General features: G+C 38.1%; 1 protein-coding gene across 1 annotated transcript in view; it reads right to left on the reverse strand.

Moving 5' to 3' along the window:
• The window catches only part of SEL1L (SEL1L adaptor subunit of SYVN1 ubiquitin ligase), a 59,372-nt gene that overhangs the window by 27,103 nt on the left and 11,176 nt on the right, over nt 1-21,093 (reverse strand). The window contains exons 4-6 of the mRNA XM_069489100.1: nt 4,664-4,831; nt 3,181-3,286; nt 2,208-2,370 (exon numbers count right to left, since the gene is read on the reverse strand). Coding sequence (XP_069345201.1) covers nt 2,208-2,370; nt 3,181-3,286; nt 4,664-4,831 — 437 coding nt within the window. The remainder of the gene's footprint in view (nt 1-2,207; nt 2,371-3,180; nt 3,287-4,663; nt 4,832-21,093) is intronic.

Raw genomic sequence — 21,093 nt, forward strand, 5'->3', positions numbered from 1 at the left:
GATGAAAGACAATTTCATAAATATTAACTGGAAAAACAAAGCTGAACACACTTAAATATGACTTCTGTTTTATCTTTATGAACAGTCATTATGAAGATAAAACAACCCCCCATCAGCACATCGACATATTTCTCTATTTATGCGGAGTGGGATACATTATGAAAAAGGACAAGAGATTAAACCAAGATAAACTATCACACATATTAGAGGAGGCAGCAAGGAGTCAAGTTGAAGGGGTCAAGCGAAAAAGGTCAGTTTGCAATGCTAGAGCACACACAATTTTCTAAAAAAACATAACCGAACAAACGATGCATTGGTAAGGTTCTCCCCTTTGCCTTCTGTGGATTATCCCTGACATGAAAGTACAAGCTAAAGTTACAAAGGCAAATGTAGCAGAGACTGCTAGTGCTCCTGAAAATCTACATTTCCTAGTCTTCCTTGTAGTTGGTAGGATCATACGCCTGGGATGTGGCTGGAAGGGATATAAGTCATTTTTAGGCCTTGCCCATAAAAACATCCCGGAGAATTCTCTGGCTCTCTCTTCTCCCTTCTTGAGGGCTTGGAGCTCTGTGTTCCAGATGGTGCAGCCACATGATGGAAGCAGCCCATGACCCGGCATCACCATTCAGAAGAGAGTGATGCAAACAGCAGAGCTGCATCAAACTTGGCATGAGGAAGAAATGACTCATTGTAGTGTTAAGCCACTGTGATTTGGGGGCTTTGTCTATTGCATCAACTAGAATTAATTTCCACGGAGAGAGTGCTTTGCAATGTAAAGTGCTATGGCATTGTACAGTTCTAATATTAGACGGGAATGATGACTTATAAAGTAAAACCATTCTTTAGAGCAGAATGCCTCTGAAGATAAAGAGTACAGGTGTAAATTTTAAATAGACTGGTTTATTCAAAGAAGGGAAAAAGCCCTGAAAACAAAGGGGAGCAACTAAGATATAATCTGTTTATAAACAAAAACTGAGAATGTGAAAGAGCTGCAGAGTCATTAGGAATTCAGTTCTACAGAAAACAATGGTTATGATTCCTGTTACTGTTTAAATAGTCTGAAAACAGACTTTCTCTGTGATTAGAAATTTTGTTTCTCTTTATGTAAATCCCATAGCTTGAATAAACCTGAATTATTGAAGGCATGTTGAATAAGTGTGATGGCTTCCTAAATCCAAGTGTCAATCTTAGCATTACCAATGGAAAAACACCTAGATATTACGTTATCAACTGCTGTGATACAATGTGGAATACACAACATCCCCTATAATGTAGTCTAGTCAAAAATATTTTACCTGAGTTCATCAGTCTTTAGGTGTTACTTCCTGTCCTCAGAAAACATAGGTGATGGAGAAACAACTAAAGGATATCATGAAGAAGCTAACAAATAGAAGTAAGATATTCTGCAGAAAAACAGGCCCTGTTCCTAACAAAGACAAAAACGATAAGGAGCTATGCTAGAAATAATAACCAAATATAAGTTTAGTCCTGGACTGGATACTGGCTTGGACAAAACAGGTATAAAGAAATTTTGTGGTTCAACACCATATAAACACAGTGTAGGTATTATATAAAATAAAATGTGCTAGAATAGAAAGGTTGTTAATGGAAAAGAGCAAGTTACACAGAACAGTAGACAGTGGCATTTAATTTTAATAAAAAATTCATATATATACACACATACAAAGAGAAAGGTCTAGAAGGATATGCATGTACTAATACATTATCACTGCTCATATCTCGGTGGGACATATGTGATGTTTACTTTCTTAGTTTTGTTAGTTTATGTTTCTAGTTTCCTATAATGGATATACTACTACTTCTGGAATAAAATATTAAAAAAATCCCACCAAAATTAACAAGAGCTGCAGCATGTGAATTTTGGAAAAAAGGTGATGGCGAGTAATTTCAGATAAAAAACAATTACCTTCACATTTCATTCGCTACAGATCTAATTTGGGAAAGTACAAACGTAATTGTGGCAAGATGCAATTGCAAAAATGCCTTCATTGACCATGAATGTTCTTAGATTAAGGAAAAAGACTATCCAAGAAGATTGGTAAAATGATCTGCCACAAAACTGATATTTAAAGACATTTTGTCCTCCAGTCTTACTTGTTAAAAGAAGTCATGGCATAGACAGTAAACTGATGTTAAAATTGACAAGTGCTGTGTGCAGAGAGCTGCTCCATTGAGAGTGCACTTACAGTTTGTCCCTTGGGAGAGCCTTCCTCAGTCAGTTTCTCAAACATCTCTTTAGCCGTCTGGATATTCTGTGTCAGGTAATCACCAAACAAAAGAGCATATGACACTCTCTCCAGAGCCTTGGTATGGTTCATGTCTGCTGCTTTTTGAAGATATCGATATGCTCTTTAAATATAAGCAATTACAATAATTAGTAAAGTACTGAAACTGCCTTTGAAGTTTTTCAAGATCTACTAAAATGCAGCATAAATAATTTTCTTACGTTATAGAATCCCTCTGATATCTTATTTCAACTAAGTCATGTTACTTACATATGTAGAAAACAGCCTAGTTTGTTTTTACATAAGGTATCATTTCTCCTGATATCTTGGAATAGTCTCATTACACTAAAAGTAATTCTAAAAACTTCCATTAAAAAAGTTAACTAGATTTGCAATAAGAGAATTATAACCTAATGATGTCCAGTAAATAATCCAGTAATAATCACTGCAATTTTCTTTTCAAATCTTTGCACAGACTGTATCAAAAGTCAGCTGAAATTACAAGGACATAAAATGTTAGAAGACAATCATTTGTTTTATATTCTTTCCAAGTGCAAAATTTCTAAATTCCAGTTGAAAATTACAAAACAAAAAACAAACAACACATCTGACAGTAATTCCTTTTGTTTGTTTTAATGTGATTTTGAATTCTGAATAGTATATGCATTTTTGATTCTTAGAAACTATGAGAATTTTTGTCAATTACTTTCATTTTACTCGTTCATTCTTGTGATCTATATTTAAAACCTTTTTATCTTAAGCTAAAATTTGATAAAAGCAATGCCACTGATGCCCATAAGTCATATTTCATTTTCTTGTAATGAACTTGAGAAATCTTCTGTGTCTCTGGCAATACAGTTTAAAAAAGAACTTGGCTATTTGTCTCAGTAATGACCTATGTTGGGGGAAGAATGGACTTAGCAGTGCTACCTACTCTTTTTTTTGGGTTTTCTTATTGCTTCCATTGAGAATTTTCATTCCAGTCTGATACATCATTTCTGCTTCCTGCATCTGCCGTCTCTTAACAGCTTCCTCTTCAGCTAAAAACAAATGTCAGATGCATTTAAGCATACTTTAATTCTACATCAATTATTTATTAAACATCAGTATTTATTCTTTCTTTGGGGCAGTCATACACACACAGTGAATAATCTTTCACTATTTCCAAATTTGACTCTAAAAACTTTGGGTTTAAGTTATGGCCATTACCTGACATAAGATGACTTATTTAAAAAAAATATATAAAATTCATTGAAATCACTTTCTTTTAGAGAAAGCAATACTAAGCTGCTCTTAGAGAGTACTCTTCTGTTAATTATGGTAACTTTTTCAATATAATTCTATGAAAATTTCAGATTATGTGCCAAGGTCAGCTAAAATAAGGACAGCAGGACATTAGAAAACAATAGTCAGAAAAATATTATTGTAGTCAAAGCACACTTTAGCCTTATCGAAATGCTGCAAATCTTTACAAGGAGAAAGTATTTGATTATATAATACAAATTAGTAAAAAAACTGATTTTTATTAAATATAGAACTTGATTTAATGTTCAAGCTCTCTAATTTTTTCATACTCACTGACATAACATTGAAAATCATAAAATTGTTATAGATTTCTCAAAAATTATTTTGCTACTATAACAGAGCATTTTTAATAGAAATCTAGAACTCATCAAAAGACATAAGAATATTTCATTAAAATATTTATAAAAGTGAATTCTTCTTATAATATAAAAAAAATCTGATGTATTAAACTGGAGTACCCAGTCATGCTGGCTAATATCCAAACATGGAGTATATTTGATATTACCTTATAGGAATGCCCAAATATTCTATCAGAGCCATTATTTTGAAAATATTATTTGGTACTAAAGGGAGTATATTCAAGATTTCCTGTTGTTCTTCTGTAGTCAGAAAATTTTTCCTGAAAACATAGCTTGCCCATGGAAGCCAGCACCTTTACACTGACATTTACATTTAAGATGGTTAAATATACTGTATTTGTCAAATGTTACCTTAGTACAGTATATTTGACTCAAAGTATTTAAAAAATGTATCATCATTTTTTTCTAATCACTATTAGCCTTCACCTTAATGGTCTGTTTCCTTTATTGCCAAAAATGTTTTACATTAATTAATTTAGTAGCTTGCTTGAAGGGTTTACAAAACAACCTGTGCACACCAATGGAAAACCATCTCTAAATAAAACACGAGTGTGATAAGCTTCCTGAGTGACAGCCTGGAAATAAATATACTACATGCTTCCTGCTCTTAAGTCCACTCTTTAAGGCTATAACCACATCATCAATACTGGCCATTTCTGACCAACATGGAAAAGGATGGCTAGAAAAAGGGCTTTAAAATGTTGCCCCAGATATAAAGCCATGTGGACATGCCTGCGATTGAGCAATACTTACTTTCACAAAAGCCCCACTTTTCATCAGCCTTGTAGTCATAGGTTGTAGCACACCACAGTCTGCCATCTTCCCTCCCATCGGATGTACATTCATCATATTCCTTATCCAGGAAAAGAAAAGGGAAGTGGCAGGGCTCCCCATGTGCTGTGCCTTCGATAGCGGTCAGAGCTGGAACGAAGAGAAATAAAAACCTAAATGTGAACACCAGCTCTGGTATCCATGGATTCAATACTGTCAACTTCAGAATTTGATGTCAAAGATACATGATGCATGATTTATAATAAGGAACATAAAAGGGCCAGTGCTGATTTTGATTAGGATTAGTGAGCATGGCTAGCTGGCTACTCAGCATCTATACCTAGCTTAGACTTTCTGAAGTTCTCAAGTTATAACCTTAGAATGTTAAAAGTCTACTGAGGCCAGGCACAGTGGTTCATACCTGTAATCCCAGCATTTTGGGAGGCCAAGGCAGAAGGATAACTTGAGCCCAGGAGTTTGAGGTTATAGTGAACTATGATTGCACCACTGCATCCTGACTGGGCAACAGAGTGAGACTCTGCTTCCAAAAAAAAAAAAAGTCTGCTGCAAACTCTTGCCCCTTGCCCAACCAGTGAGCAAAAAATAAGGCAAAATGCAACTGAATCAATTCCACTGCTCAGCACAACTCTCCTTTTTTGAAAGCCATAAGTCAATTTCCTCAGTAAAATAAAGTTATATAGGGAAAATGCTTCCCCAGGCAAAGTTAATCACTCATGTACCCCTCTGTGATCCTACAGCATTTTATTACAGTACTCATCACATGTACTAAAGTTATTCCTTTACCACACTCTAGCTCTCACTGGACTTTGAGCTTGTTAAGTAGAGATCATATCTCTAATTTATTCTATAAATTCTTTCTGAGTATCTCTTAGGTGCTGGGAATTATGCTAGGTGCTAGAAATGAGGCTGATTACAGGTCTCTGTTACACAGAACTTACTGCCTAGTGAGGATGAGAGACATTAAGCAAAAGTGTGATGGCTGTTATGGAAAAGAAAGCCTCTCTTATCAGGAACTGAGGTTTCAATTGAATCTCAAGGCTGTGCAGGAGTAGGAGTAAATGAAAGGCTCTGGGCTGAGGTGGTATTGCAGACAGAAGGAATAGCATGTGTTAAGAATCAAATGAGGCCGGGCGCGGTGGCTCACGCCTGTAATCCTAGCACTCTGGGAGGCCGAGGTGGGAGGATCGCTTGAGGTCAGGAGTTCAGACCAGCCTGAGCAAGAGCGAGACCCCCATCTCTACTAAAAATAGAAAGAAATGATTTGGACAGCTAAAATATATATATAGAAAAAAATTAGCCAGGCATGTTGGCACATGCCTGTAGTCCCAGCTACTCGGGAGGCTGCGGCAGAAGGATTGCTTAAGCTCAGAAGTTTGAGGTTGCTGTGAGCTAGGCTGATGCCACGGCACTCTAGCCAGGGCAAAAGAGCAAGACTCTGTCTCAAAAAAAAAAAAAAAAAAAAAAGAATCAAATGAGCAGCAAAGTAGACAAGAGAAGAGGCTAATGAAGCATGTGGAAGCCAGGCTTAGGAGGTCTTTACAAGTCTTAATACGGAATTTGGACTTTTACCCTGAGAACAATGGAAACTAACCGAAGAGTTTTAAGTAGGAGTGACATGCTCATATTTACATTTTATTAAGAGAGTGGAGAATAGAATGGAGGGAAGTAAGGCTGAATCCAAGGCCAACTACTTTAAAGGTTGTGATAGTAGTCTAATAGAGAGGCCATGCTAGCCTGAAGAGGGCAATGGAATAAAAGACATGGATGTACTTAAGTGATGCTTAGGAGGTAGATATGGTACTACTTTTTCGATGTGTGGATGAGAGGAGAGATGAGTCAAGGAAGACTCCCAGGTAGCGGGCTTCAGGTGCGGATAGATGGTTGCCCTTATTAAGATAGAGAACACCAAAGAAGGAGTAGGTTATTGGGTAGATACTGCTACATTTAAGGTGGCTATTAAAAAAACCCAAAAAAACAAGTGACGATGTCTTAGACATCATTTTGGTTGTAACTAAAGAGAAAATTCTCCAGTACACAAATAACACTTGAAGTTAAGGGCATATGTTAGAATGCTGTGTGAGAAGTATACGAGAAGACCAAAGGTCAAGGACAGACCTAGAGCCACACATAGTAGATATGAGTACATGTCAATTTCCACTGGTTGCTTTTACATGGAGAATTTAATTGGATAGCAGAGTTCAGTGATGCAGAGTTTAGGTTCTAGAGTCAGAACACCTCATGCAAATGTTACCACTTATTAGCTGTGCTCTTTGAGCAAGGTATTTAATCTCTTTTCTCATTTACTAATATAAAATTACTTGGAGACAACTTCCTTATCATCAAATAAGAATTATAGTCCTTACTGCATAGGGTTACTTGCAAAGACTGAGATAAAACATGTAAAGGACTCATCATGGTGCCTATCATTTTAGGTAATAAGAATTCAAGAGAAGATATCTGCTATTAATATTACTGGCATTCCTGCTCTGAAGGATAGAAAGTATCCCTTCTTTCTCTGCAGTGTAAAAAAGGATACATACTAAGATACTAATTTAAAAAAATATTTTCAGCAAGTTATGAAACACAAAATGAATTTCAAGTGGTTTACTGCCAGGTAAACGTCATTCATCATCCTGGTAGTCACTGATCAGAGGCAAATAACTTCTTTACCTTGGATCTGTCCAGGTTTTAAGGAAATGATCTTTAATGCAATGTATAGGCAAAGTATCCTTCAACAACAACACAGAGGGATCACTCTGACTACAGAATTTAAAAAGGGCATTCCCTGTACACTGCTACTAAATCCAAATGTGCTTCAGAAAGACAGTGTCTGTAGAATTTCAGTTTGTAAACCTGAATTTCAAATTAAATAGCAAATGATGATTTAAAAGAATTTTTAATTTTTCTATAACAGACATCTTTGTGTTAAAAACAAATAGCTTATCATAGGAATTCTACTTCTCCAAAATTTAAACTTTCTAGTACTTAGAAAGTATATTTCTAAATATATTCTTGTGTATATTTTTCAAATATACGAAAGAATTCTCTTCCATGTAATGAAACTGTACAATAGAAAAGAAACTGAAGAGAACCAAAAGGTATTCGGCAACAAAGGGTTTTAACCTACTGCTGATTCATCACTAACACAATAAGCAGAAAGAAACTCCAGGATACACCTGCTTCATCAAGTGAGCAAAAACTGAAACTTGTTAAAATAATGTGTTTATTAGTGAGTTACTAGAAACAAAATTTGTATCTCTCAGCTATCTTCTCCAAGAAAAATCACAATATGGAAACTTTTACTACCTTTAAAACTTGTTTTAAAATCTTCCAAAAGTTAGGGGCTTCCTTATGTCAAGTAGACATTCCTTACAATAGCATTAATTTCAGTTAATTTCAAAGTTATACTTTTAAAAACCTCCACAAGAACAGTACTAGTTTTAAAAAGAAGGTAATCACTGCTCTAGTTTGTAATGAAGCTGTCTAGTTATATAATTTATTAATAAATTATTGATAGTCAGTAATCAAATCTGACACTTAAAAGGGGAAAATATGTTAAGTCAATTCTGTGCTTCATGTAAAAATTCACACATTTTCTAAATAAGGAACCATATTTGGCTCTTTAATAGTGACATATCATAATCTACTTAGACCTCAAAAGTAAGATATTTAATTTATGGTACATGAGAATTTATTATAATAATAAACAGACTGCTTTATATTTAATTGAGTAGAAATCTGCTTTTGCAAAGTCAATTAAAATCATTCAAGAAAGCTAGAAAAGGAAAAAAAAAAAAAAAAAAACAAAACAATGAACTGAAAACATTCAGCACTGGCCAGTGTATGGGTAAACACTTTCATACTGTTGGCAGAAACATAAATTAGTACAACCTATTAAAGAGGGACATTTAGTAATATCTATTAGAATTTAAAAGGTCCATATCTTTAGATCCAGCTTTTCCACTTGTAAGATGTTTACTTATAGAAATGCTCCCACAAATATACAAAGAGATTATGTGCAAAAGAATACTTGTACAGTATTCTAATTTTAAAAACACAAAACCAAAAAGAACTCAAAGTTCTACTGATAGGAGATTGGTTAAATCAACTATGGTGCAGCCATTAAATTGAAACCTGATATAATAAACAGAAGGAATTAAAGGTCACTACAGAGTAGTGTAGACAGGGAAGAGGATCAAAGGCTGAGTCCAAGGTGAGCTCATGTTTCAAGATCAGGCAGATACAGACGAACCAGCAGTCAAGTGAAGAAAATATCTTCAGAGAAAAGAACAAATAGTGGCGAGGGGGTCATTACGATGAGGACCAAGAGCTGACCAGGTATTCAGCAATTAGAATGTGAGTGGTGGAGAAGAGATTTAGTTGTCTGGAGGGGGCTTGAGCATTGCTGGAGTTGGATTAGAGAACGGGAAGAGAGAAAGTGAAATCAGTCATTATAGACAACTCTTTCAAAGAATTATGCTATAAAGGGGAGTAGAGAAGTGGGATGGCAGCCGGAGGGGGACTTGAAGACTGGTGGGTTTTGTTTTTGTTTTTATTTTTTAGAGACAGGGTCTCACTCTGCTGCCCAGGCTAGAGTGCAATGGTGTCATCATAGCTCAATGCAACCTCGAACTCCTGGGCTCAGGTGATCCTCCCCGCTTGGCCTCCCAAAGTGCCAGAATTGTAGGTGTGAGCCAATGTGCTCGGCCTTTGTTTTCAATATATAAGATATTACAGCATATTTGAATGTTGAAGGAAAGAATCCAAAAGAGAAAAATGTAAATGTGGCTAGAATGTTGTTATACATATTGAATTAAATGTCTTGAGAATACAAACACATCTTTCCCTCATTTTTAATTGTAAAATCAAAACAAAAACCAAAAAGTTAACTTCTTAATCTATACAGATAAATGCCAAAAATTTAGCTTTGTAAATTTCTCATTTTAAGAACTTTTATGGTGTCATTAAAGACTAATATTGTATGTATAAGTTTAGATGGGTGTTCTGTTAAACAAGAAAATTAACCATTTAATCATGCTGCTTATCTAAAGCAATCTTGTACTTCCAAACAGAGTACCAAGTAGCATTGCAATCAAATATATCTGTAGTCCAAAACAGTTGAAAAACAATTATTTAATATTAAAAAGCTACCAACTTTAAGATAACTGTCATAGTGTTCATCAATTTTAATAAACAACAAGATAAAAGCACAATCAACCAACCAGTCATAACCAAAAAAGACCCCCAAAGTACTAAGAACAAAGCATCTTGGTTTAGAGGATTTAAAGGAAACTATACAGTACTTGATTTAAAGTAAATGGTACAGGCCATCTAAAGGGGTATTTTACTGTTGCCTGGGAATATGATCTAGTAATCTTTTGGGGAAAATACCAATGTTATGTGATTTGCTACAAGCAGACTGCTTTCACCAAAAGTTGAGAACCACTAAATTTAGTTAAGAAACTACTTTCGTAAACAAACACTATACTAAGGAAGGCACTGCTTTACAGATTAAAACAATTTTTTCAGAAGATGTAATCATATGGAGAATCAACAAAACATAAGATCAGAGTTCATCAAAGCTCAGCGCTCTCTGTGATAAGCAACTAACCATTTTAAAGTAGAAATGAAAACAAGCACTGGCCCACGCACGTGCCCAGAATAAAGTGATAAACTTCATGACAATCAGGTGACAGGCACTGTCAGAAACCATCCAGAGTAAACTTGCTTATGAAAACTGCTACTTAAGAATAGTGGGGTTTCTCTAAACAACAGCTTTAAAGACTGTTGAGTTTCAAAAGCCCTGGTGGGGCTGAGGATCCATGGAGTTTCCTTGCACAAATAATTTCTTGTAAAACCAAATAAAACAAAAGAAACAATAACAACAACCAAAAAAAAAAAAAAAAAAAAAAACCCCTTTTAATAAAGTCAGGACCTGCTGCAGGCAACTGCCTATGTTTTCTTTACCACCTATTTTCCGTTTAATTTGATTACTAGGTTAAGAATTGCTCCTTCCCTGCCATTACCATGTAAGCAACGAGGAAGTGGAACGTCATTCTATTGCTCAACCAACTTGCTTACTTCAGAATTTGATTTTAAGAATGATATAGTAAATTTAAACTCAGTTCCTTTTGTGCCATTTGAAATAGGTCAAAATGCTACTTAATCTATTTTTCTTTTTATTTTTTAAGACTAGAAGGACAATGTGTTTGTTATAGAAGACAATCCAAACAACAGGAGGGTATACAAAATCAAAGAAAAATCACAGGTTTTCTTTGTTTGTTTGCGACAGGGTCTTGCTTTGTCACCCAAGTTAGAGTGCAGTGGAAACTCAAACTCCTGGGCTCAAGCTATCCTCCCACCTCAGGCTCTCGAGCACCTAGGACTATAGGCGTGTGCCACCACACTTGGCTAATTTTTAAAATTTTTTTGTAGAGTCTATGTTGCCCAGGCTGGTCTCAAACTCCTGGTTCAAGCGATCCTCTTGCCTCAGCCACCCAAGTAGGTAGGACTATAGGTGCACACCACCATGTCAGGCTAATTTTGAAGTAACAGGTAAAGATGACTGTTAGTAGAAAAGAAGTTCTGGACCTTTTTCATTCATAAAGCTCATATATATATATATATATATATATATATATATTTTTTTTTTTTTTTTTTTTTTTTTTTGTGAGACAGACTTTCACTCTATTGCCCGGGCTAGAGTGCCGTGGTGTCAGCCTAGCTCACAGCAACCTCAAACTCCTGGGCTCAAGCGATCCTCCTGCCTCAGCCTCCCAAGTAGCTGGGACTACAGGCATGCGCCACTATGCCCGGCTAATTTTTTCTACATATATTTTTAGTTGTCTAGCTAATTTCTTTCTATTTTTAGCAGCGACGGGGTCTCACTCTTGCTCAGGCTGGTCTCGAACTCCTAAGCTCAAACGATCCGCCCGCCTCAGCCTTCCAGAGTGCTAGGATTCCAGACGTGAGCCACAGTGCCTGGCCTGTAAACATATTTTTAAAATTGGCTTCTCTTCACATAAAGGATCTATGATAGTTAATTTTGTGTGTCAACCTGGCTGGGCCATAGTGCCTGGATATTTGGTCTAATATTATTCTGGACATTTCTGTGAAGATGAGATTAATATTTAAATTGGGAGATTCTGAGTAAAGCAGATTATCCTCCATAATGTGGGTGGACTTCATACAATCAACTGAGGGCCCAAATAGAACAAAGACTGACCCCCTAGAAGAAGAAAGAATTCTGCCAGCAGACTGCCTTTGGTTCTGTTTCTCTGGAGAACTCTAATATAGGATCATACTAAGTGAGATACTTTACAATATGAAATTTTCACTTAATATATCACTGACATTCTTCCAGGTGGCAGATGGGGTAGAATGGCTCACTATTAATTCCTAACCCCTTCTCCAGGTTTTGGCAGAGTGCTACTAGCGTCTTCTGGGAAGGCTTCTGCCCTTCTGATGCAGACACAATTCCCTCCTGAGGACTCAGGACCTGGAAGTGCAGCCACCATGTGGAACAAACATGAGGTTTGACCATGTGGAACAAACATGAGGATGAAGCCAATTTACTAAGGAGGCTGAACAGGAAAGAAAGCAAGCTAGAGTCTCTGATGGCAGAAGTTCTGAACTGCCTATTTACAGAGTTCTGGTTCTGCCTATCTATAGAAAACACTGATTTGATGGATTTTCTGTTATTTGCAAAAAAAAAAAAAAAAATGTTCCTTTTAAAATGACTACTGAGTACTCTGTAATAGGCAATACCACAGTGTGATCATTCCCCTCTTGATGGCCATTTAATTATTCGTTTGTTCTCAACAAATGTTTATTGAGATGATGTGCAGAAAATAGTTAACACAGCAGGCCTGATTGTTGTCCTCTGAAAGGCCTGCTTGTAATGTGCCCCTTGGCTGGTATCTGGGAACTTAGATTTTAGGAGGCTTCCCACCATTCTAACTTATCAAAGCAACTCACTGGAACCTTAACTGTACAAACACATGGTTTATGCTCAACACCTGTTTTCCTTCTGGGAGCCTACAATTTTGATATATGCTAGGCAGAGAGTCCCCAGTAAAAACTCCAGGCACTGGGTCTCTAACGAGCTTCCCTGGTAGACATTTTTCATGTGTTGTTATGATTCACTGCTGGGGGGATGAGGCCTATCCCGTATTACTCCTCTGGGAGAGGACCCTTGGCAGCTTGAACCTTGTTTCCTTCAGACTTTGCCCCATGCACCTTGCTCCTCTGCTGATTTTGCTTTGCAGCCTTTTACTATAATAAATCATAGCTGTGAACATAATTATATGCCAAATCCTCCCAGCAAATTATCATACCTGGGGATGGTCTTGGGGACCCTTGATACAATTGGCTTTAGAAGTGGGATTTGCTAGAATGACCATGACTCACTGAAATATGGTGAAAGCACTGTTTGGGAAGAGGAAGGATAAGGGGCAGCGTATGATGTATCTTTGGTGCCCAGGTGGTTATGGAGTCAACCATGGCAGAGCTGCTGTCTGTTGTGAGAGGCAAGTTACCTATGGAATTTGAAAATGATAGATCCAACTCCAGGAGAGTTGGCTTGCTGGACCCCCTGGCTACTTTTGCCCCTGCTGGCTGAAGTGAGGGGGAAAAAAAGTGTAGCCCTGGTGAGGCCTTTGGTTTTTGTTCTCTCCTCTAGTGGGAGGAGAAAGGGCCCTCAAATTTGCAAGGATAGGCCAAAATGCTAAAAGTTTGCATCGCTCTTGGGGTTGGGGGGAGGGAGGGGAGGGAGAGTTAAATCAGGTCTCAGGGCTGTAGCAAAATTTAGATAAGCCAGAAAAAAAAAGTGAGGGGAGATAATACTCCAGTGGTTGCTTTCAGCCTAGCTGCTGCTGCTACAGTGGCCTCCCCCACCTCTCTTCCTCCACTGAATCCCAGCCTGGATCTTCCTGGGCAGCTGTAATGTTAACACTGCAAATGCTGGATTTACGGCTAGGCAGTTGAATAAATTGCGGTAAGGGAAAAAAAAAAGTTTTTTTTTAGTCTATTTTGTGGCTATTGCATCTGGGTGTATTGTAAAAAATGATATGTTAAATACTTATAATTTTATAAATACCAAAGGAACTATCCTGATAAGAAGTTGCAGAAAAGAAATGTGTTAATGGGACACAACTCCCTTGCTTTTTGCAGCCAGTGGGTGGGCTGGAATTTAAACTTTGGGTACTGGAAACAGAACATCTGTAACTGATGGTTTCTGTTATGGAAGATGTGGACTTTTGCTTTTTGGAGCCTCTGGAAAAAGGCAGACATTAAGAAAAAAGAAATGATCTACAGATGGAGCTTTAAAAAGAAGGTTTTAGTCTGCTAATGAGCTCTTGTGGAAGCAAAGGTCTTTACCCTTCAAGGCTGATGATTTTCCAGCCTGATAAGCATATTTTTGCGTGGGTCAATTTGGACTGCAGGACTGACAAGACAAAAGGGCTTAGAAAAGCCTTGCTTATCACTTGGACTTCCCAGCTCTGCACTGTCTCACCTCTGTTGCTGCCAAAGAAAAGTCTCTGGCTTTTTTTGAATACTGAATTCACAGATCTTAATTGCCTGGACATGATACTAAGCTAAAACCTAACACTGCTGGGTATAGGCTTTCAGCTAGGCTGGGCTGAACTGAAAGCTGGCATAGACTCCATGAACAGAACTCAGACTGCAACCTTGCACATTCAGGATTTAGAACACCTCTCTGGAGCACTAAGCTGCAAAAAAATCATAAATGCTTGCCTGGACAGTCTCGAGTCACATACACTTGCCCCCAGGAAATGGCTTGTTTACTGATGAGACCACCTGAAATCTAGCTGCTGATTGGCTGTATATTTCTGACACAGAGACTGATAGTATTTTTAACTTGTGATTATTGCCAAAAGCTGCAAATTGGGATAGGGTACATCACAGAGAGTGTGACCCTCTATTCATTGTCGATAGGTCATCCAATTCTTGACCCATCCGGAGCACATCTCACTGCTGTGTCTGGCTTTCCCAATGAGTTGCAGTCCACAACAATGCATGGTCCCCATGACTCTGCTTCCTTCACCTTTCTCCTGCTGTATATGCCTCAGTGCAATCTGATTATTAAGGGCAGCTATCCTCAGAAAGGGACTGATCTTTCCGAGGCTGTTCACTGGATAAATGATCAGGGTGAGCAGGGTGAGAGATTATGAAAGCTCATTTTGAAAATTTCTGAAAATACAAGAAGGATTTCATCCTGTCCAAATCCTGAACATGATATCTTTCTGATTAAGTTGTATAAAACTGGTTTTTTGTGAAGATGTTTTTGTCTCTCTAGCACACACCCCTCCAGACAAAAGGTCTGGGTGACGAGAGTAGGGGATAATTGAAAAAATGTAAAATTACAGTATCTGAGTGTAAATACTGAATTTGTAACAACTGAGGAAAATAAACCAAAACTCCTACACCTGGGGAGGCACGAGGGTGGGGAGAGGACATTAATCATCTTTGTTTTTCAAAACTGTTTCTGGAACCTTTCACCTCTTCCTAAAGGAAAACTCTGTGTGCTTTTCCAAGACTTTGGGAGTGCTTTGAAGTTACACTGTTGACCCTCTGAGAGGGCTGACTGTGAGACAACAGCCCCTGCACTTCCCACATAGAAAAGCTCCAGATTCTGTCCATACTCATGACAGCTCTGATTGACAGCAAAGCCATTTGAAACCAACTGGCAGTCCCTTTGAAACCAAGGACTGGACTAAATTATTTGGGCTGGACTGGAAACCCTAGGACAAGCCGCTCATGTTGGGGGGGCCATATAACAATGCGTGACCAATACACGTCCTGCTTGAGATGCCCCAACAATTACAAACTCTTTGTTTCCAGGGTTACCATGTGTACTCTCTGGGACTGAACTTCTCGTACCCTGACTCTCAAGACACTGCCTTAGCCCTGGAAAGCTTTTAGGTCAGCTTCAACTTACTGTCAGTCATGCTGTGCCTGAATTGATAAAAATGTTAATACAGAAACTTAAGGCCACGTTAAAAAAAAAAAAAAAAGGTTAAAAAGGTTAAAAAAAAAAAAAGGTTAACACAAAGGTAACATGGTAAAAAAGAAAAAAAAAGTAAAAAGATAAGAAAGGTTAATACAGAAACCACCTGGCTTTCTAAGATAGACCATTATGATTAACAGGAATTGTTTTAACTAGCTAAATATAGGCCTCCTAAAGGGCATAGCTGAAATTAATACTGCAGGATGGTCTCACTACTGTCCGGGTTTATTGATAACTTTGCTGTAAAGATGCCTTGGCCAACGACCAAGGGAGTAGATTGTGCAAAACAGAGTTTAACACAGCAGACCTAAACTTTTAACCTTGAAAAGGTCTGCTTACAAAGTTGGCCCTTGGCTGGCATCTGGAAACTTAGATTTCTGGAGCATTCCCACAATCCTAACTGATAAGAGTGGCTCACCCAAGCTGTACAAACAGTATGGTTTATACTGAACACCTGCTTCCCTTCTGGGAGTCTGCAATTTTGGTATGTGCCAGGCAGAGGGTGCCAACTTACCCAGCCCCCAATAAGCACCCCAGTTCTCTACTGAATTTCCCTGGTAAAAAACATTTCACATGTGTCACTGTAACTTATTGCTGGGGGAATTAAGCACTTCCTGTGTGACTCCCCTGAGAGTGAACCCTTGGAAGTTTACCTCTGATTTCCCCCAGATTTCACCCCATGCTCCTTTGCCTTCAGACTTTGCTTTGTAGTCTTTTACTGTAATAAAACATAACTGTGAATACACTCTGAGTCCTTTGAGTCTTCCTAGAGAATCACTGAGCCTGGGGATGTGGTCTTGGGGATCCCCCATACAGTTGTGAATAAGTGTGAAATGTTCACGAAATAGCAAGAAGGCAAGTGTGGCTGGAGTCATGTGAGTGAAAGGGACTGGCAGAAGAGGAAGCTGCAGAGACAGGAGAGGCCGGATCACACAGGACTTGATAAAGGTAGGAAGTTTGGATTTTGAGTATGATAGGAAGCTGTGGAAGACTTCTGAGCAGGAAGCAGGATTAATCTGGCTGCTGTTAGGGAACTGACATTAGAAGTAAGAGCAAAAGGAGGGAGGCCAAATAGGAAGCTTTTGTTAATACATACAGGAAACATTTCAATTACCCTTGGGTGGTTTGAGAACTGCTTCAGTAAGGAGAAATACAAGTTTATCTTTAAGGATGAGTAGACATTTGATAGACAGGTTTGGGCAAGGGAGTGAGGAAGGCATTCTAAGCACTGGGAGAATTTGTTACAAAGGCCCAAATGTATGGTCTATTTGAAGAATTGTGAAGGGTTTAGGATTGCTGAAAAAGGCTTCTTGTGGGAGAGATGAAGCTCACTTGCAGGCCAGACACCAAAAGCTCCATGAATCACACTAAGGAGTACATACTTCATCTCCTAGGCAAATGGGGAGGTAATGAAAGGTTGTAAACAGGGGAGTTACAGGGTCAAATCTGGGTTTCAGAAAGGTTAATATGGCAGCAGTATGAATGAGAGGCTGACAAAAGGAGCAAGTTTCAAGGTAATTGTTATATATCCCAGTTCTAATGTAGCTGGAACTGCACACACACAAAGCCATACATATGGAATTTATGTTATATATTATATATGTATAAGTACATAAGCCTTTTCATGTATTAAGAATAAATTAAAAACAAGTCCAAATCATTGCTGCAAAACTAAAACAAAGGGAAACAAATGAATCTATTAATAAATGTTTATAAAGTTGTTGGTATAGCCACGCAGATGATTCTTCAAGTGATTTTAAAACACTGTATTATTATAAATCCCTAATAAAATATATACTAAGGATAAAAAAGAACCATAAAGGAATCTTAGACTGCATTCTATGGTCCCATGGTTAGTGTTAAGGTTGCCATTATTATTTTGAAACTATATTTATTAGGATAAAATAATATAACATTAATGTACTTAGGTGCTAAGACGTTCAGCATCAGTGAAAGGAGACAAAAAGACAAAAGCAAAAAAGCAAAAACCCTGATGGAATGGAAAGGGCTACGAGCAGACCTGCAATCTGTTCTCTCCTCTTACTGGCCCAAGAAAGAGAGAGAACGGTGACTTCTCTCTAAGCACTTGAGGAACATTAAATCACCTTAGAAACATGCTAATGAGAGACCTGTAAACATAGTGAAGGTATTTACTACTTCAGGAGTCCTTACTTATGAAATGCTTTAGCAAGACGGACTTGCTCTGTCTAGATTGCTCATTATACAAAAACCTGGGATGTATGTAGGCATGATTCCCTAGAAAATATCACATAAACTGTGTAATTATCAGAGAATAAACTGGACATGTTTCATGACAGAAACAGCTTCCTTTTGTGGAAGTAACACTCCATATGCATCACTTAGAGCCTCATATGTTGAAATACGGGCCAGAGTGCCTCCTAATTGAGGCAAGAAAACCTGGGAGCAGCTCTGGCAGTCATGGACTTCTCTGCACTTTGCTCGTGTCTTGTGATAACTGTATCTATGAAAATACTTGCCAAGTTTGATATTGGATTAGATCTGTGATTCTTTTTTTTTTTTGAGGCAGAGTCCCGCTCTGTCACCCTGGCCAGAGTGCCGTGGTGTCAGCCTAGCTCACAGAAACCTCAAACTTCTGGGCTCAAGCAATCCTTTTGCCTCAGCCTTCCAACTAGCTGGGACTACAGGCATGCGACACCATGCCCGGCTAATTTTTTCTATATATTTTTTAGTTGTCCAGCTAATTTCTTTCTATTTTTTAGTAGAGATGAGGGTCTCGCTCTTGCTCAGGCTGGTCTCCAACTCCTGAGCTCAAACGATCGGCTCGCCTCGGCCTCCCAGAGTGCTAGGATTACAGGAGTGAGCCACCGTGCCTGGCCAGATTTTTGATTCTTGTAAACCTAAATTGTCAATCTGCCCCTTGATGTTATGTCACCTGTAATATTTAATTGGAACTGGAAGAATCAGTATGAATGATACATTTCCTAACCCTATCAACCAATCAGCCCGCAAGTAATGACAACTTGGTAACAGTACATATCCCTGGTGCTTAGAACATATTATCTAATACACTAAAATGAACCTGGGTTCCTTGGAGAAATGGCTGAGATTTATTTCTGGGTCAAGAAATATACCAAATGAGTTCAGAACATCTTGTCTTGACTGAAGAAAATGAAAAAGTTATGAAAGATCACCAAGACCTAGTCAAAAAGACAAAGGGATGATCTTAAGATATTCCTAATGGCTAGAACTGGGATAATTTGAGCAACCAACAACAAAAAAAAAAACCCCAGCGTAACAGAGTGAAACATAAATACAGTCATGTAACAACAGATAATGACCTCTCAGTAAACGACACCACATACACAGCAGTGGTCCCATTAGATTATAATGGAGCTGAAAAATTCATATTGCCTAGTGATATCATAGCCATCATAATATCACAGCTCAACATATTACTCATGTTTGTGGTGATGCCGGTATAAACAAACCTACTACTGTACTGCCAGTAATGTAAATGTATAGCACATATAATTATGTATAGTACATTAATACTTGATAATGACAATAAACTATACTGGTTTATGTATTTACTATACTTTTTGTAGTCATTTTAGTGTATACTCCTTCTACTTATAAAAAAAAAGTTAACTGTAAAACAGCCTCAAGCAGGTCCTTCAGGAGGCATTCCAAAAGAAGGCATTGTTATCATAGGAGATGACAGTTCCATTTGTGTTATTGCCCCTGAAGACCTTCCAATGGGACAAGATGTGGAGGAAGAAGACAGTGATACTGATGATCCTGACTCTGTGCAGGCCTACACTAATGTGGGTGTTTGTGTTAGGTAGATAGCGAGGGGTTCCGGGTCTGGTAGGGACAAAAGTGGGTGCTGTTGCCCCCACCTTGGTCTTGCCCCACCCTAATCCTGCCCTGAGCTACTGCCATACCTGGGAAGGAGGGAACACCCTACAAATCTGCCAATCAATTTAGTGCGCCAGCTGCAAAAGAATGCAGAGGACACTCTAGCCCACGGGCCAAGCAGCATGGGTACCATAGAGTCTGGAAGTGACCTAGAACAACCAGCCTGGGTAGTAACGCAACTCCCAACTGTCCAATCAAAGTGGGCCCATGGTGACGTCTGAGTCACTAGGGAGGTCCCAATCTAGGCACTATAAAACAAGAAGCAGACCATAACCAAGTCCCTTTTTGGCACCCTTCCTTTTGCTCTCCCTTTGCTGCAACAATGGGTCCAGTCATCATTGGTGGCGTATATATCATGCTCTATAAACCTATATCTTGCTCTTGCCCTATAATCCTATGTTTCCCTCCTCGATAAACCTCATTTTCATGCTTGCCTTATTTTGGTGCGACTGGTCATTCTTTGACCATGGGAACACCAAGAACAGACATTTCAGACTAAAACCTGGTATTTGTGTCTTAGTTTTTAGCAAAAAAGTTTAAAAGGTAAAAAAAAAAAAAAAAAAAAAAATTAAAAAATAGAAAAAAGCTTATAGAATAAGGATATAAAGAAAGAAAATATTTTTGCACAGCTGTTTGTGTTTTAAGCTAAGTGTTATTACAAAAGAGCCAAAAAGTTAAAAAAAAATTTAAAAGTTTATAAAGTAAAAGAGTTACTGTAAGCTAAGGTTAATTTGTTATTGAAGAAAGAAATTTTAAAAAATAAATTTAGCATAGCCTAAGTGTACAGTGGTTATAAAGTCTACAGTAGTGTATGGTGTAGTCCTAGGCCTTCACATTCACTCACTACTCACTTACTGACTCACCCAGAGCAACCTCTAGTCCTGCAAGCTCTGTTCATGATAAGTGCCTTAGACAGCTGTACCATTTTTTATCTTTTATACTGTATCGTTACTGTACCTTTTCTATGTTTAGATAGATTTAGATACACAAATACCTATCATTGTGTTGTAACTGCCTACAAGTATCCAGTAAGTAACATGCTGTAGCAGGCTACACCATTTAGGTTTGTGCAAGTACACTCTATGATGTTTGCACAATGATGAAATTGCCTAACAACGCATTTCTCAGAATGTGTCCCCCTTATTAGGCAAGGCATGACCCTCCCTCAGTATCAGTGGGGTATTGCGGATTAGGTCCAGGATCCCCTTGTATATCAAAATCCACAGATGCTCAAGTCCCTTGTATAAAATGGTGTAGTATTTGCATATAACCTATGCACATCCTCTCTTCTGTGAGGGCGGCCTTGCTGAAATTACAGGAAAATATTCAATCCTGCAATTTTCTAGTAACAGCTAAAGATCAATCCTATGAGCTCTCTCTCACTTTCTCTCCCTAGCTAGCAGGCACTTTGCAGGGACTCTGTTTTCAAAATATCTGAAAAGAGCCAAAGGACAGAAAGGAA

This window comes from Eulemur rufifrons, chromosome 2 (assembly GCF_041146395.1).
Source record: "Eulemur rufifrons isolate Redbay chromosome 2, OSU_ERuf_1, whole genome shotgun sequence".
Taxonomy (NCBI): Eukaryota; Metazoa; Chordata; class Mammalia; order Primates; family Lemuridae; genus Eulemur; species Eulemur rufifrons.